We start from the raw sequence: 16650 nt of genomic DNA on the forward strand, positions 1-16650 counted from the left end.
GCCCTTATCCTTGATCCGGAAACTGCAACTGGTCCAGAACGCGGCTGTCAGGGGCCTCACAGCAACACCTCGGAGGTCCCACATCCAGCCCATCCTCCAGCAGCTGGACTGGCTCCCGGTTGAATTCCGGATCAGGCTTGTTGGTTATCACCTTTAAGGCCATACACAGTCTGGGCCCAGTATACCTGAGGGACTGCCTCTCCACCTACACAACTCAAAGAGCCTTGTGCTCTACTACATTCAACCTCCTGGTGGTCCCTGGCCCCAAGGAAGCCTGCTTGACCTCAACCAGGGCAAGAGCTTTCTTTGTTCTGGCCCCCACCTGGTGGAATGAGCTCCCAGAGATCAGGGCCCTGACAGAACCTAAACAAGTTCTACAGGACCTGCAAAAGGGAGCTCCTCCATCAGGCGTTTGGTTGAGGTCGACCCAAACCACCGCTTCCAATTAGCCCCCAAGCCCCCCCCCTCCCACTACGACTGATACTAATCTGCTTTACCCACTGGGTCCCAGTAAGAGTTGAGCTGAGGCTCTTGCAATTTCTATTTTATAATGTTATTGTTATGATCTTGTTAAGTTATTATTGTTATGATGTTATTACTGTTATCACCTGTTACCATATGTTATCTGTATCTTTTCCTGTTTTCTGTAAACCGCCTTGAACCCTTGGGGAGGGCGGCATACATACATACATACAAACAAACAAATAAATAAAGGCCCACTGTAAGCAGTGGGAAATACTGCAGCTCTTTAGATTCTGGCTCTAATGTGCAACTGTCTGAGCTCTAACTGCAGATTTACAATAATCTCAGCACTGGGTCTTTACACTAACATATCCTTTATATTTTAGGATACTGATCATGGTATGTTCATTTATTTATATAAGCATCCCAGACTGGCTGGAAAGGCTCAAAGTTAGGGAAGCGTAAGGTGCAGAAAAGAGTAATACATTTCAGAACTGCTTTTGGAAACCTTATGGTGTGTTGATTTACTGTAACATGACAATTTAAATCCACTCATTAGTTGCAAGAAAATGTCCATTTTACGCAGAAGTGAATTTTAGATTCAATGACTTGGGGATTTATCATTTTAAAAAATTTGCTTAATTTCAAAACTTCCTAAAACATGCTAAAGAGCCCAATCAACCTTCATGCTAAATACGTTTTAAAGGTAACACAGAAAAATAAAACACTGTGATAACTAGCATTCTTAATAGACATGTTTTATTTTAGGGAGTTTTTGCTTTAGAAATCAAGAAACTGAAGACAACAAACATTCCAACGTAACGGATCTCAGAAGAAAATCTCAGGTGGCCCATAAGGATAAATTAAAATGCCTGTTATATTTAATGCAGAAGTGAAGAATTTTCACAAAATTAAAACAAATAGGGCCACATTAGAAACAAACTGGTAATCCCTGCAAAAGGGGAGGAGTGGGTTTAAATACCATACACCTCCCCAGAGAAGCCATACCAGACTGGAGTGGTATTAGTAAAGGAAATTGCACATATTTCACCATTAGACAGTTATACAATACCATGTACTTCCCATTCTTGATATATAACAATAAAAGATAGATCACATTTGTTTTTACAGCGCCATCCTAAACACCACCAATGTGAAGGTGCTGTACTTTTGACAAGTCAGGTGGTGAAATTTCAGTGCACCAATGATCTAAGTTACACGTAATTAAATCTTAAGGAATCAGGCCTCCAGCTCTAGCAGAACACCTTAAATACTCATACTCTTAACAGCAGAAAATTTTAATCCTTTTTGAAAACAACCCCACAAAACACAAGCTTTACTTTTAATTTTGCTTTTTTTCCTGTAACAAAACGCACAAAAAAAAAAAAAACCTTAGGCTCAAGTGATCGTCTGTATTCAATTATCTGAAAATGTACAACATGGAAGCCACATATTAAAAGATTGTATCTGACAGCAAAATCCTTTATCCACATATTTATAAATTTATAAATTGGTAAGTGTTTTATTACCAATTAGTTCAAGCTGCATGTTTTGAAAAATGATAGCACCGCTCAAAAACAAATTCATTATTTGCATGGGAACCACTTTGTATCTGTTATTCTTAAATCAGTATCCACCTTGCTTATAATATACAGTATTAGATGCTAGTCTGATTTATACAATCTCTAAAAAAACTGTTCAAGTTATCTGTTCCTGAACAGACTATTACAGAATGACATAGGTAGTGTCTCTGTGCAGCACCTATAATACTAAACATACAGCTTTTGTTACTTAATATTTTACCCCCCTCCCCATTTACTACCATATTTAGCAAAATACCAATAGAGATACATTTTGCCCCCTATAATGAGGCACATTTTGGCATATGTGCTAAATGCTGCTAAACGAGCAGACAAGTGCAAAGTCACAATAAGAAAAGGAGAGTCTCCATAGTTAACTTTTTCATAGAAAAATATACATATGTATTCCCTGAATTATAGGAAGAGAACCAATATGTGTCATTAACTGAAGAATCAGAGGTTACATGTCACAATCATCTTCATCATCTGCGTATCTTACAGTCCTCCTGCCTCCATTTCTAGTTCTTATTTTGGAACGCCGATTCACTCTTTTATACTTTGCATAATCCAGTTCTTCAGAATCATTTTCTTCACTCACTTTTGGTCGCTTCCTTCTCTGGTATGCTCTGGAAGGTTCAGAGATACCATCATTTATATTTTTACTTGCTGCCATGGCTTTCCTTTTCCTCTTTTTTGTTCTATCCTTGCTACTGTCAATGTCCTTAGATTCTGTTTGAGATTCTGAATCAGATGAGTAATTGCGACAGCCATCAGGTTCAGATTTTGAGCTTCTCAAAGTTGTGGGTTTCCTGATTTTTGACAAACTACTTTGCTTTTGCTCCTCTTTTACAGCCTCTGTTATGCTCTTCACATTTTTATCACCATACCCCTTTTCAGATTCAGAATCGGTTACAGAGCTGCTTGCTATGTTTTGGTTATCTGCAGAACCTGACTGACTTATCTGATTTTCAAATGAAGGACTATGAGATGATCCTTCTTCCAAAGGTTTTGCAAGCCTTTTTCTTCTACGAGACATACTACTCACAGTTCTGAGAGACTGCTGTCTTGAGCTATTGCTTTTCCTACTCTTTTGATTTTCTACACACTCTTTTTTACAATCCAAATTTTTTGTATTTGGTTCTCCAGATTTTTTAGCTGTACAAGAACTGGTCTGAATTCTTTTCTTCTCATGCATTTTTGGATCTGTTTCACTTTCAGAGGAGGAAGGTAGAATATCCAGTATCAACTTTCTGGCTGCAGCAGATACACTGCGGCATGGAAGTCTTCGGGCTGTGTTTTTAGCATTATCAAATTCTGGACTTGAGATGTTTTCCTTAGTGTCGCTAATGAGCTTAATTTTATTAGCAGCCACAGCAGCACTACGGCGTGGATTTTTCTTCCCATTCACATGGATATTCATTGGTTCACTATTTGATTCCACAAATTTCTGAAAGGTTTTCCTGTTCCTGAGTACTATTGGACTTTGCCTTATTCCTTGAAAAGCTGACACTGCAAAAAAAAATCTGAAGTTTAAAATGCTGTGTTATCAACATAAATTATTTCATTTAAAGAAATGGCATAGTGAAGTCATACTGAGAAGCCAGCTTACATTATAGGACAGCAACAAAATTGGATATTTGAAACATTCATCAAATAATTTAATATGTAAATTGTCTTTATATATGTTAAAAAATACTCATGTGAGTCAAAGCATGAATTTATCAAGAACATTACTATGATAGCCTTTTAGCAGTCACACATTTCCAGTTCTAGGCCTTGATCACTTGTCATACGTTACTGTCCTCTTTCCCCACCCTCTAACTCTCAATTTAAAATATGAAAATCTTGAAAGCTTTTTATTTAATCTGAAATCCCAGAGTGTGTATTGCTTCTCCAGTTAACATGACACCATTTGCATAGGCTCAGCAAAGGCCAGGAAGTAGGCAATTCCAAAATATCAGATCGTTTTGCTGGGCTCAGAGCACAACACCAGGACATCGTTCTCACTCTGCCAGCAGCCCCATACCAATGGCTAGTGCTCGACTGTGGAACAGCACCGCATTGCTGTTCAGTGCACTCAGGCTATAAGATGGCCATGAGCAGTTACAAGCAAAACATGTGGAACTTCTGCCTCTCTGAACATTGCTACTCTCCTCAAGTAGAATTACTTCTGAGGCCAAGAGGGAATGGGCTTCTTGAAGGACCGAGGAACTAAACCTCAGACAAGGTGGTCACCTTCCATGTTCCACTGTCCTCAAACCCATCACCGTTGCTCCCTTCATCTATCTGGCATGATTCATCAGAAAAGTTGGAGAGAAAAAAAAAAAACTAGCCCTGAGCCCCCAACTTCCATCCAGGAGGGAACATGCAAAAACATCCATGTGGCATGGCACCAGCCCACTCTTTCCTTCCTGGCCAAGCATCACATGCCTGAAAGCTAAGCATGGAAGAACCAAAAGGCAAGCCAGAAAATTAGCAGCACCTTGAGGAAAGGTCTGTTCCAGCAGAGCAGCAATTATTATGTAATATTAGCATTTGGAGTACGATAGTTCTGAGAGTGACAGTAGGAGTGGAAACTCTGCCACTGCTCACAAGCACCTTGTAGTACCAGATGATGCACAGGTGTTATTTCCATCCATAACAATTATATTCCTGTGTACATCCTATGTAAAACCACTGATGTTTCATACTGACATTTCTTAAGAGAGCTTTACTTTAGCTCCTTACTTCTATACCAAAAATAACTTCTATATACAGCAAGTGAAGAGCCTCTTGTGGCGCAGAGTGGTAAGGCAGCCGTCTGAAAGCTTTGCCCATGAGGCTGGGAGTTCAATCCCAGCAGCCGGCTCAAGGTTGACTCAGCCTTCCATCCTTCCGAGGTCGGTAAAATGAGTACCCAGCTTGCTGGGGGGTAAACGGTAATGACTGGGGAAGGCACTGGCAAACCACCCCGTATTGAGTCTGCCATGAAAACGCTAGAGGGCGTCACCCCAAGGGTCAGACATGACTCGGTGCTTGCACAGGGGATACCTTTACCTTTTTACAGCAAGTGAAGTATGCCTGGCTAAGTAAAAAGCTTACATCTCAGCCCCAGGCCGCCTTGTTTGCTGGAAAACCAATATCTTCATAGGTAAACCCCACACACAAACATGCAGGTAAAAAGGCTGTACATTCCCAGTCTAGACAAAATTAATGCATTATGTAAAAAAACATTACCTTTCCTAAAGTTTTTCATTTCCCCCTTCTTTTTCATCTGTTTTTGTTTTGGGGAATCATAGGTACTACTATCCGAGTAGGATGCCGTTTCTGAGTGTGCTGTGCCTCCAGATTTCATTCTTCTTAAAGGCTTGTTGCTGCCTTGCAGAGAGCCTGTTCCATCTCCTGTATGTTCTACGTCAGATTCTGTTGTTGCTTCAATGTGATTTTTTACTTTCGATTCATTGGAAGAAACTGGGGTCTTTTTAAGGTTCTGCTGCTTCCCAACATTTTCATTGCATTTGTCTATCTCAGTGTCTACTTCGGATTCAGAACTATTTAGAGCATTCTGTGTACGTGTACAAGCCAAGACGTGGGGAAAACTTCTATCCTGAGACACATGGCTTTTGGAGTTTCTCTCTGAAAATTCCATCCTGGGTGTAATTTTAAGAGATTCATCACACACAGTTCTGTGTTGGTATTTGTTTGTTTTAGCATTCCTGTTCTTTCTTCTGTTACTTTCAGAATCTGAACTATTTTCAGATTCACTATTATATTGTTGTATACCAGAAAAAGCAGTTGAACCAGTCACAGAGCGTTTTCTTCTGTTACTGCACCTTGTTATTTGTTCATCAGACTGCTGACCTCCAACCCCTGAGCTGTCATGCATTTTTTTAGTTGCAGAAGAAGCAGCCCGATGGGGAAGTCCTTCATTCTTACTCCCAGAGCCTTCCCAGTTTGAAAGGTCCTGCACGTCATTCAAAAGCCTCAATTTAGTAACTGTCACAGTAGGATTCCTGTGTGGTAATTGTTTCCAGCTATGATGCTCACTATTTTGCATTTTATAATCTTCCTCTTCTTTCTGAGAATCACTTTGATGTGGTCTTTTTCTGGCAGATTTTCTGTTATGACCATTCTGCTGGATGACACATTCTATAAAGGCATGCAAAAACAATGCATATAGACATTAATAAACTCTTGAAAAATACACACATTTATAGTAACAGTGGCCAAACTTAACAGTTAAATAAAGCTAAAGATACTGCAACACATAAAGACATCCCTGATGCTAAGGCAAAATTCCTCTTATTAACCATTTTTTTGTATACCACAAATTAGTTAAGAGTTGCTTGGACTTAAGTATTTGTCACTGCTGACTATTTTATTTTTTATTTTCTCATTATCTGCTTTGGACTCCAGTAGTCTTGGAGAAAGGGAAATATATTTTAAAATATATATATTATATAAAAACAGTGACCTGCTGGGCATGTCCTAAATAATTACTGATCCCACACAATGGGCCTGTTCTGTTTTACTATTCTCGACCCTTGCCTTCCTGGCTGACGAAAGCTACTGGGGGAGGGGGGGAACTGGTCAAGTGGGAAAGGGGAATTGTAAATGCTTCCTTGGAGGTAAGAGTTATGCAACTCATGCTCAAGGAAGCAGTCTCATGAGACCTGTTTTGAAACAAACTTTCCTACGTGGGACAACTTCTAGTCAATGTTCTAATATTGCATTCTTGGGCAAAGTGCTTGAACTGGTTGGTGCTTCTTAGCGCCAGAAACAGATTTGGTCACCTTTTTTGGTGACCTTTACTGAGAACTGGACAGGGAGAAGGTGACCCTAATTAGTTCTGCTGAATTTCTCAGTGGCCTTTGATACTATCAGCCACCTCTTGGCACTTGGACTGGGGGATACCATATTAAAGCAGTTCAAGTCCTATCTGGGGGATTCCTGCTCTGGATCATTAGCCAGTTGGGTTCCACAGGGTTAGATTTTATCCCCTGTGCTATTTAATATCTACATAAAGCTGCTGGGGAAGATAATCAGGACACTTGGGTTGTGGTGTCACCAATATGCAGATGATACCCCAGTCTACATTTCTTTCCCACCCAATTGAGAATACTATTGATGCCTGTAGCAGTGCTCACAGTCACTAACGGATTTGGATGAGGTTGAACAACTAAAACTAATTCTGACAGGACAGAGGTTCTCAGACTTAGTAAAAAGACAGAACATGGACTTCAGATCTCTCCTGTCTTGGATGGGGTTATACTCCTCTTGAAAAGCCAGGTTTGCTAATTAAGTGCTGCTAGACACAGCAGTCACTTTAGAAAACCAGGTGGCTAGTTCTCTAAGGTGACTGCTATGTTGAGTAGCACTACCATGTGGCAAACCTGGCTTTATTTAGGACCACGTTTGATTAGTTTACCAGCAGTCCTAAACTGTACTTAAAAAAAAATTGTTTATGGATTTTAGCTGCCTTGCACTCTGTATGGAAGAAAGGCAGCCAATAAATGCTTTAGATAAATATCTTTTTTTTAACTGTGAAAATCCAGTACACCCCACAAAACACAGATTCTGAACTACCTAAATGAAGTGAGGAGTGCAGCTTAAGATTTGCAAACTGTGCTGTGTTGGTTTTGTTCTACAAAGTAAACTCTGTTGAGAACAGGGAAATGCACTGACTGAGGCTACAAGGAAATGCATTTTAATTTCAAATAAATAAAACCCAAACCTTGTATTTGATCATTTTATACATCACCTTTCCTGACAGTTCTCCTTTTCCATCTTTTTGGTGCACTGCTGAAGTTACTGCAATCAGAGTCTCTCTCAGATTCCAATTTAGATGAGCACTTGGCACCATCATCTCGTTGTCTTAAAGTTTCTGCTCCTCTGTTCTCTAAGAGACTAAATTTCTCATCCTCTCCTCCAGAATCTGCCATTTCTTCTGAGTCACTTAAAACTTTTGCTTTCCTGTAGCGAGTTGGTGCCTTTTTGAGTGCCTGTTTTGGTACCTCAGTGTATTTGTCTGATTCAGAATCTGCCTCAGAGTTGCTTCTGGAGTTACTTCTGGATGCAGAATGATCAAAAGCCTGTTGAACACTTCCATCTTCTGAAGTATGATTTTTAGAGTCGTCTTCTGAAAATTCTACAGTGGGTTTTATTTTAGGAGATGCATGGCAGTCCGCTCTGTGTGGCTGCTTATGGCCATTAATGTGACAGCTCTTTAATTTTTGTTGCATGCTGCTTTCAGAATCTGAACTCTCACTTTCAGATTCACTAATATGCCTCTTTTTAACAGCACCACTAGCAGAATCAGCTTCAAAAGTTTTCTTTCGGCTGCATTGTGCTTTTTCTTCCTTATCACTTTCACTCTGTATGGAACTGTAAGAAACATTTAGCAACACTTTTCTTGCTGCAGCAGAAGCATTACGATGAGGCAGTTTTCTGTTTTTGTTTCCAATACCTATACTTTCTGAGCTAGAACGCTCCTCTTCCACATCACTCATCAGTCTTAGTTTATTAGCTGCTACAGTAGCACTCCTGCGTGGAATTTTTCTGTGCCTTCGATGTCGGTTGCTCAAGGCTTTGCATGGCTCTGCTGAACACTCAGTATGTTTTTCATATATTTTTCTCCTAGTGATTCTTTGGAGATTTCCTGTCTCGTGAGAATCTGGGCATTAAAAAAAATCAAATTTGTTTGCAAATATTTAATATTTCTGAATTCACAAGTTTTGCATTTCTCCAGGTGCTTAGTTATTAAAAGTTCTGGGCCAAGCTCTTAAGAACTCTAGTGCTAGCATTTTAGTCCTCTAGATAGACCTAAGATATTAGCACCACAATCACAGTAGAAAAACAGTATTTGAAGTGCAATTGTATTTTTGTGCACCATAGTGTTTTTCCTTGCTGAACTTTCAATAAACACAGATCAAGATCCTAAAATCATGTACACTGAAAAGCACAAAGGGATATCCCATATGTTCTGTATTCATACAATTTACAATTAAAAGCCTGTAACAGCACTACTTCATTTGGCTATCCTACAACAATGGAGTAAATAATACACAGAAGTGATGACAATAATACATATGCATTTATTGTTCTAATGTTTTATAGTTCATTTTTCTGTTGTTGCTAATGCAACCTAAAGTGATGGTCAATCTGAAGTGTTTCTGGGAGGGGAGGGCTGTTGATTAATTACAGCACGAAATTAGCTGAGAGTACCCTGTGGAAGTGGAAGTGCAAAAGGGAACTGCTGAAGTAGTCGTTTAACCAATGAACATAAGATGGAATTTTAGTTATGTGCTCTTTTATCAAGATCCCTTCCTAGGAAGACCTGCTGAATTTATGCTCACACAGATTTTACAAAGGCGGTCAAGACTTTTAAAGGTATTTCACAAGCCTTCTACAAAGGAGAGCTGGCTGGATTGTTTTATTCTGTGCTGTGACATTTTTATTTTCATTTCATGGCTGATCCTGGTTTTAACAGTTAAATAGTTATTTTCATCAAGTTAGAAACATGAATTACCTTTTGATTTTATACCATATATTGCCTTTGTTGCCTTTTAACTGTACTGAGAACCCGTTGGATTAAAAGATGGGGGATGAATTTCAAAATGACACAGCTGCATACCTGGGCATAACAGTTCTACTATTACTATTCACGGAATTACTCTTACCTATTTGTTTCTGCTGATATACTCTGTTTCGAGTAACTCGGAAGTTGTTATTCTTTTTCCCAGATAGTCCATCATGTAACATAGGATAGGAGAGCTCTACAGAACTTTCTTTGCTCCCCTCTGAACTACTTGAAGATGAAGTAGCTGTTGAATGTTCTAATTCACTTTCTGGAAAAGGTTATATTATTTAATGCTAATCAGACTTCAAATGTTAATATTTATAGGTTTTACTCATTCTATTTCTCAATTCCCCCAAAAAGTTTCTAACTTGAACAGTAACTTTTATTAAATCACTACAATCCCCAATGTTAATTAATTTTATTATAAAGAACTGCACACAAAAGCTGCAGTTTCATACAAAATAATATACCTGGTCCACATCACATCACATCACAGTCTTAATAATAATTCTAATTTTATTAACTACCTTGGGCCGTATGGAAAGGGTGTTATAAAAATCTAAGAAAATAAATAAACAAATAAATAAACAAATAATGTTATATACTTCTCTAGAAAATGGGAAGGAAAGATACTCAATACTTGAAACAAAACCACTACTAAAAATTTGATCCTGCCAGCTTTTCTGTTTAAAAGGAAAGAACTACCCTTCTTTCAACCCTAGCCCCAAGGCTGTACTGTGGATTGCGGGATACATACAGACAAATAACCATAGGGTGCAGCTACACTCAAGAGATAATCAGGCAAGATCTATACTTATTCCCTCCTGCACTAAAAGCTGATAAGTTACGGGTTGGAGCCTACTAGTGAATATAGCTGACCCTAATGACAAACACCAAAATCTGACCTTCCAGAGACCAGGATTTCTACATGAACTCATCACATTAGCAGAAAAATGTGATTTTGTAAGCTCCTCAAAAGAAAAAGACAACAAAAGACCTACCATTGAGGACTGACTATACTGAAAGTACAGAATGCTGAAAAAAGTTGTGAGGGAAGGACAACGGAATTTTGTTATTAACAATTGGCAGAATTTATTATTTATATTTAGTGTAAACTGATTGTGGAATTAGGAACTGAAAATAGCCACTGCTTCAAAAGAAAGCATGGTAGAATTTTAAAGACCCCCCCCCTCAGTTAATGTATGGGTCTTAATGGAAGATCTGTTTTGTTGCATAAGATGTACACTGCTAAAAGTAAAACTTGAACCCAGTAATACTAACTGCAAGACAGAGGAGTAGTAAAATGTTTCCTTTAACAGATTCTTCAAAATATGTACTTACCTGATGATAATGTGGAGCTATGAGCTTTGGCTGTGCCACTTGTTTGTCCACTTTTTCCGAAGGACAATGCAGATGTAGAGTCAGAAGATATGCCAGGAATGCTGTGTCTGGAGCTGGCAGCATTAATTTTATGGCTTGTAACACAGCACCCTCTGCTTGAGATGTGTTGGTTAGAAGATTCTTCTCTCTCTGACTGATTTCTTGAACGAGATTTAGTTTGTTTCTGCTTTGTATTTCTTAACAGAAAATGAAAACAGCTTGCAATCAATGTATGGATGTATTTAATAAAATTAAAATGGGTTATTTTAACAGAGTAATGTTCCCCTGTGTATATCAATTGTATTTTTCAAGCTTGATAAATGCTTCAATGATTGTGCATGTGTCTGTGTGCGCGGGGGGGGGGGGGGGGTTAAACTTCAAAAAGTGAAACAAAGTTGCCAATCAAAGTTTCGCAAGAGGATACAACATTATCAGTGCTAGCTTTATCAGGTTATCTAGTAACTCACAGGCTTCTTTGTTTTGTTTTTGTTTTAGTTTTTTTTCTAACTAAGGATCAGCAGAGCAAAGGGAGAAAGACAAAGAGATGGGGAAGACAATAGAAACGTGCAATGTAAGGGCTAAGAGAAAAAACAAGAGGGAATTTGCTGGCCAGCAGGGTTATGGGAAAGAAGATGGCTGATCAATTACAAGTCAGAAGGAATTACACCAAAGAGAAAAAGCAGCAGCCAGGATTATCGGACAACAAAACAGAAGACAGGAAGGGATAGGGGTTTGGGTATATTGAATACAAAAAAAAAATCAGTATTCCCCATTTTTTTTTTTGATATTTTGATGCTATCCTTCACAACCCCCCCCCCCCAAAGTTTCAAAAGACTGGACCAAGAGGTCTATGGGTACCATTGTTTCCAATGGAGGGAGAATGTTTAAAGAGATCACAGTCCTTTTAAATGCCTTCAAGGGATTGCAGTTCCTTTAAATGCCCTTTAACATTGACTATCAGGTGTTCCCAAAATAACGGCGGTACACTCACTTCACCTGCACGGTGGCCGGTTGAGCCAGCAAGGGGGAGCCTGCCTATGGCTGTGCCGCCACACATCTTGACCCAACCGCTGAAGGCAGTGGACACAAGGCAGAGTTGGCAGTGACAGCCAATCTGCCCAGCGCGCCAACGAGTCACCCACCACCTACAACCCCGCAGGGCCCTCAGAGGGGCCAAGTTTGGCGTAGTGGTTAAGAGTGTGGACTTCTAATCTGGCATGTCAGGTTTGATTCTGCACTGATAAAACTGTTCTGACCGAGCAGTGATATCAGGGCTCTCTCAGCCTCACCCACCCCACAGGGTGTCCTGTTGTGGGGAGAGGAATGGGCAGGCAACTGTAAGGCGCTTTGAGCCTCCTTCGGGTACGGAAAAGCGGCATATAAGAACCAACTCTTCTTCTTCAACAAGGTGGTGGACACGGCAGTGCTGATGGCCGACCCACCCGGTGTGCCCACTTGCAGGCGGTATCATTCCCGGAAGCCCGCCACCGCCACCCACAGAGGGCCCACAGAGGGCCAGGCTACATGGCGGCAGTGGCAGACAGCACACCCGGCACTCACATGAGAGGCAGCATCGCCCGTGGGGAGCCACCACCAGATGTGCTCCATGGACAGCACACACCAAGCAGCATCACAGGAGCGGCCACGGAGGGTGCTGAGGGCCTGCCACCACTGCCTCCCAGGTAGGATGGCTGCTGCCCATAGCACCCACCATCTCCGCTGCTGACACCCCTCCACCTTCGGGACTGAAAGGTGGCCGGGTGGGCCACAGGGCCAGGCTACCACAGACCCAGAAAGGCTGCTAACGTCCACTGCATTTAGCTCTACAGTGGGCTTGGCAGCTAGTAAATATATATATTTTAACAACAGGGAACGATGGAATGGGGGCAAGCAAGATGATACAATGACAGCCAAATCAAACAGGAAGAGGTGAAAGAGAAGAAATGAAGATAGCTTGAGGATGGAGAGGCATGTCTTTTCCACTGCCCTCACCAACTTTTTTTGGGTCTCAAACCAATTTGTAAGCACAGAATATTCCTACTGTTAGAAACTGTCAATTTTTTCATAGTGCTCCAAGTGATGTTACCTGAGTGTTTTGATAGAGTACCGAGCAGATTTAGTCTGACTGCGCCTCCTCCTCCTATATTTCTGACTTCTTTGAAATCTTTCATTGTGTTTTTGCCCAGTTCTAAAGTCAGAGATGATTCTTCTTATTTTTTCTTCAAATAATGCAGATAACCTCAATGTCATGCTATAGATCTAGATTTTAAAAAAAACGGATTAAGACTTGAACACTTAAAATTATTTTATTTATTTATTTATTTGATTTCTATACCGCCCCTTCCATATGGCTCAGGGCGGTTTACATACAACATCATAGGGGGATACAACAGAGATCCTAATGACTTCAATTACAATCATAGAGTATTTCTTTTTCTCAAAGTGTATACCTAGTATTTTAGGCCCACTTCTGTTTCTCTTTAATGTATTTAAGGAATTAAACAAGTTAGGAAAAACTGTTTTTCTATCAGACATACCTTTTTCAAAAAGTTTTAATCAAAATCAGTTCCCACCATGTAAGAAAAAAGTATTGCCAGATTCCATGATATTTCTTTACAGAATCCGACTTCATCAGAGCTTTCCTTAAATCAAGCATGAAAGCACTACTCAAGTTTTTGTAAATGAAATTGTAGTGCAGATCTACATGCATCAACTGGACAAAAACTCTTACCAATATGTTTATCAAGTATTTGGGGTGAAACCAATCCTGAACAGTACAACATCTGTTTAGTAAGAAGGTCTCAAATTCAACCCCTAGAATTTCTAGTTTAAAAGATCGCATAGGAAGTGATATCAAAGACCTCTAAACTGGAGATCCTGGAGAACTGTGATAAATAATATTGTGGGATGGACTGATGATGTGATTCTATATAAGGCAGCATGTGTCCAAGACTTCTTCCAGCAGCAGTTTTTCTCTTCAATAAAAGCACTTTCAATTTACCTCTCATTTCTTTATTCTAAGAGTGGTTATTCAAGTGTCCACCCTTATAAATCTAAAAATAGGGTATCTATTTCTGATGCATTTTTAAAAAGTGGATGTGAGATAAGCTAAACTCTGCCCCCTGCTTGGCCTTACCTCACCTCATTATTTTATGATACTTCCAGCATTTTTCTCCCAGCACAGATCTTACACCAGAAGTGATCTGAGATGGAAGAAGAGTGTTGAAAGCAGTAGACTACAACAAAATAAGGTGTTGATTGCTTACTGTATATACATTATTATGTGGTTTAGCTCCCTGTATATAAATTATGTGGATTATTATGCATTACTGGCCCAGCCACATCTAGTCTAGCCAAAATATAGGCATCTAGAAGCACTAATCCTCTACAGCTGTATGATTTTGCAGTTTCATCATTACCAAGGAAAATTTGTTATTCTATATCAAGCTTGTGACCAGTTTTGGACTAATTCTTTAGTTTTCTTCCTAAGATTACTATTCATGGTATACCTCTTGGTATAAATCAATCATGTGTCTTTCACAGAAATCACATTTGTAGTGCAATGTCATTCAATCCATTAGCTCTGATATTTTTACTGTTTTCACAACCATTAGGTAACTGGAACTTAGCGGTTTGACTACTACTACTACTACTACGAGTTGGTTCTTATATGCTGCTTTTCTCTACCAGGAGTCTCAAAGCGGCTTACATTCGCCTTTCCATTTCCTCTCCCCACAACACACACCTTGTAAGGTTAACAATATAAAACATTACCTTGGACCTCTTGTTTGGGGTATATGATTTAGCATTGCTAAATATTAATCTGATATCTTTGCACAATTCCATTGGAGTATCATAATTTCCAGCTTCTAATGTCTCTTTCACTGTACCCAAATCCATTGGAGTGTCTATGATCTCTCTGTAATCCTGCATAAGACATATATAATACATAACTCCGTTATGTAAGAGTTTTGAGCAATCTCCTGCACTGAAAGGGTGGAGATTTCTCACACAGAACAGGATTAAACAAAAAACACAATAACATCAATCAAGATTAAACATGCTGCTTTATTATGAATTATTATGTGAAGAGTGCCAATTCCTGTTCAAAAATTATCCTACTCTAACATTTCTATGGATATCCCAATTCCAGAGTAACGTTTTTGTCCCATATGCATTCTTCCATCATCATTCCTTTGTGAAGTGTTTGAAGTGAATGAACTCATGGAAACACACTTTCATGATCTATAAGTGCCTCTTAGAATCCATTTTCCCCTCCAAATCTCATCTTTTTATTTTCTATGTTTCTAGTGTTTGTGGCTATGAAGAAATTCTATCCGTATTAGATTGTGCATATACTTAATATCACTTAAGAATAAGTATTCCTCCTTAAAATATTTAGATCTATTAACAGAGATCACCAGAGTAAATGTTCTTTCATATTCCAGTTTTCACTACCCAAAGGCATCTCAAAGAACCTTACTGTACCCCCAACGGACACCCTGAGAATAAGTTAGGTGGGGCTTAAAGAGCTCTGAGAGAACTGTGACTAACCCAAGATCAGCCAACAGGCTGCATGTGGAGGAGTGGGGAATCAAACCCAGTTCTCCAGATTAGAGGCTGCTGCTCTGAACCATTATACCAAGTTGGCTCTCAATAGTAGGAAAAGTTTATCCCCCATTTCAATGTTTGTGTGTAAGTGGAGTAGTAAATTTAGATCATTCTGGATTTATCTGAGGATTCAGCCTAGAAAACAATCATATTTCCTTTATGGGAATAAATATATCTTTTATTTAATTATAAAGCTTATGCAGTGGTTAAAGGCAAATAAGATCTCAGAGTAACCTATCTATAACACTGCAGTAAAGAGAAACAGGAAAGTACTATATACTATCAACACACCTATAAACTAAAACATGCTAAAATTAATATAAATGACAAATAACTTACAGGGTAATGATCCAGGTCAACAGGTTGTCTAAATGGCTCAGAATCCTCACATTGGAAAATTAAATTTACAAGTTCCATACATTGCTTCTTCCAACTATTTTCATCATAGCTGGGTTTCACCATTGTTTTCTTCAAAGCCCATCTCTATAAATATACAAACATAAGGTTCCTAAGCATAAAGTCTATTTTAAGGAAGTTTTACCTGTCAATCCATCCAAATACACTGGGCTATAACTTGAATAAGGTGATATATAACATTCTTCCAGTAGCATATTTTTAGAAGAGAAAAAAAGATGTTAAAGGACAATGACTTACTTTTCTGGAAGGCACTCTAGGCATATATGTCTCTTCATTGTCCTGCAACACAGACCAGATAATTGCATTAAAATTGCCATTTATGGAGAGTCGTACCAGAAAACATCATGGTAAGTAAACCTATAGTACTGAATACATAGCAGCGTTACAAAGAGAAAGGTGAGGGGATGTGTTTTGATAAAGAAACAGTAAATGCAGGAAGATTAACTTATAGTGCATTACACAGACAAAAATCATTACCAGATCATCAGCATCAGTGCTATCCTCATTGTTTGTTGCAATACACAGCTCAAAAATATCCACAGAATTTGGGTTTCTGGAAGATAAAAATATTATGTTCAACAAAGTCACAAATATATCATAACCAGCAATCTAAGTACACCTATTTATTTCACTATGTTTTCC

General features: G+C 39.1%; 1 protein-coding gene across 3 annotated transcripts in view; it reads right to left on the minus strand.

The window, feature by feature from the left end:
- Positions 1-1204: 1204 nt before the first annotated feature.
- The window catches only part of BRWD1 (bromodomain and WD repeat domain containing 1), a 64057-nt gene continuing 48611 nt past the window's right edge, over positions 1205-16650 (minus strand). For 2 of the 3 annotated variants that reach the window (XM_077342713.1, XM_077342712.1), the window contains exons 33-42: positions 16486-16561; positions 16246-16287; positions 15931-16074; positions 14755-14907; positions 13067-13239; positions 10942-11177; positions 9701-9868; positions 7783-8694; positions 5259-6170; positions 1205-3551 (exon numbers count right to left, since the gene is read on the minus strand). In XM_077342713.1, the coding sequence (XP_077198828.1) occupies positions 2503-3551; positions 5259-6170; positions 7783-8694; positions 9701-9868; positions 10942-11177; positions 13067-13239; positions 14755-14907; positions 15931-16074; positions 16246-16287; positions 16486-16561 (3865 nt within the window). In that variant the 3' untranslated portion in view covers positions 1205-2502. Of the gene's footprint in view, positions 3552-5258; positions 6171-7782; positions 8695-9700; positions 9869-10941; positions 11178-11200; positions 11625-13066; positions 13240-14754; positions 14908-15930; positions 16075-16245; positions 16288-16485; positions 16562-16650 lie in introns of those variants that run through there. The other variant, XM_077342714.1, reaches the window with a different exon arrangement.

This window comes from Paroedura picta, chromosome 6 (genome assembly GCF_049243985.1).
Source record: "Paroedura picta isolate Pp20150507F chromosome 6, Ppicta_v3.0, whole genome shotgun sequence".
NCBI lineage: Eukaryota > Metazoa > Chordata > Lepidosauria > Squamata > Gekkonidae > Paroedura > Paroedura picta.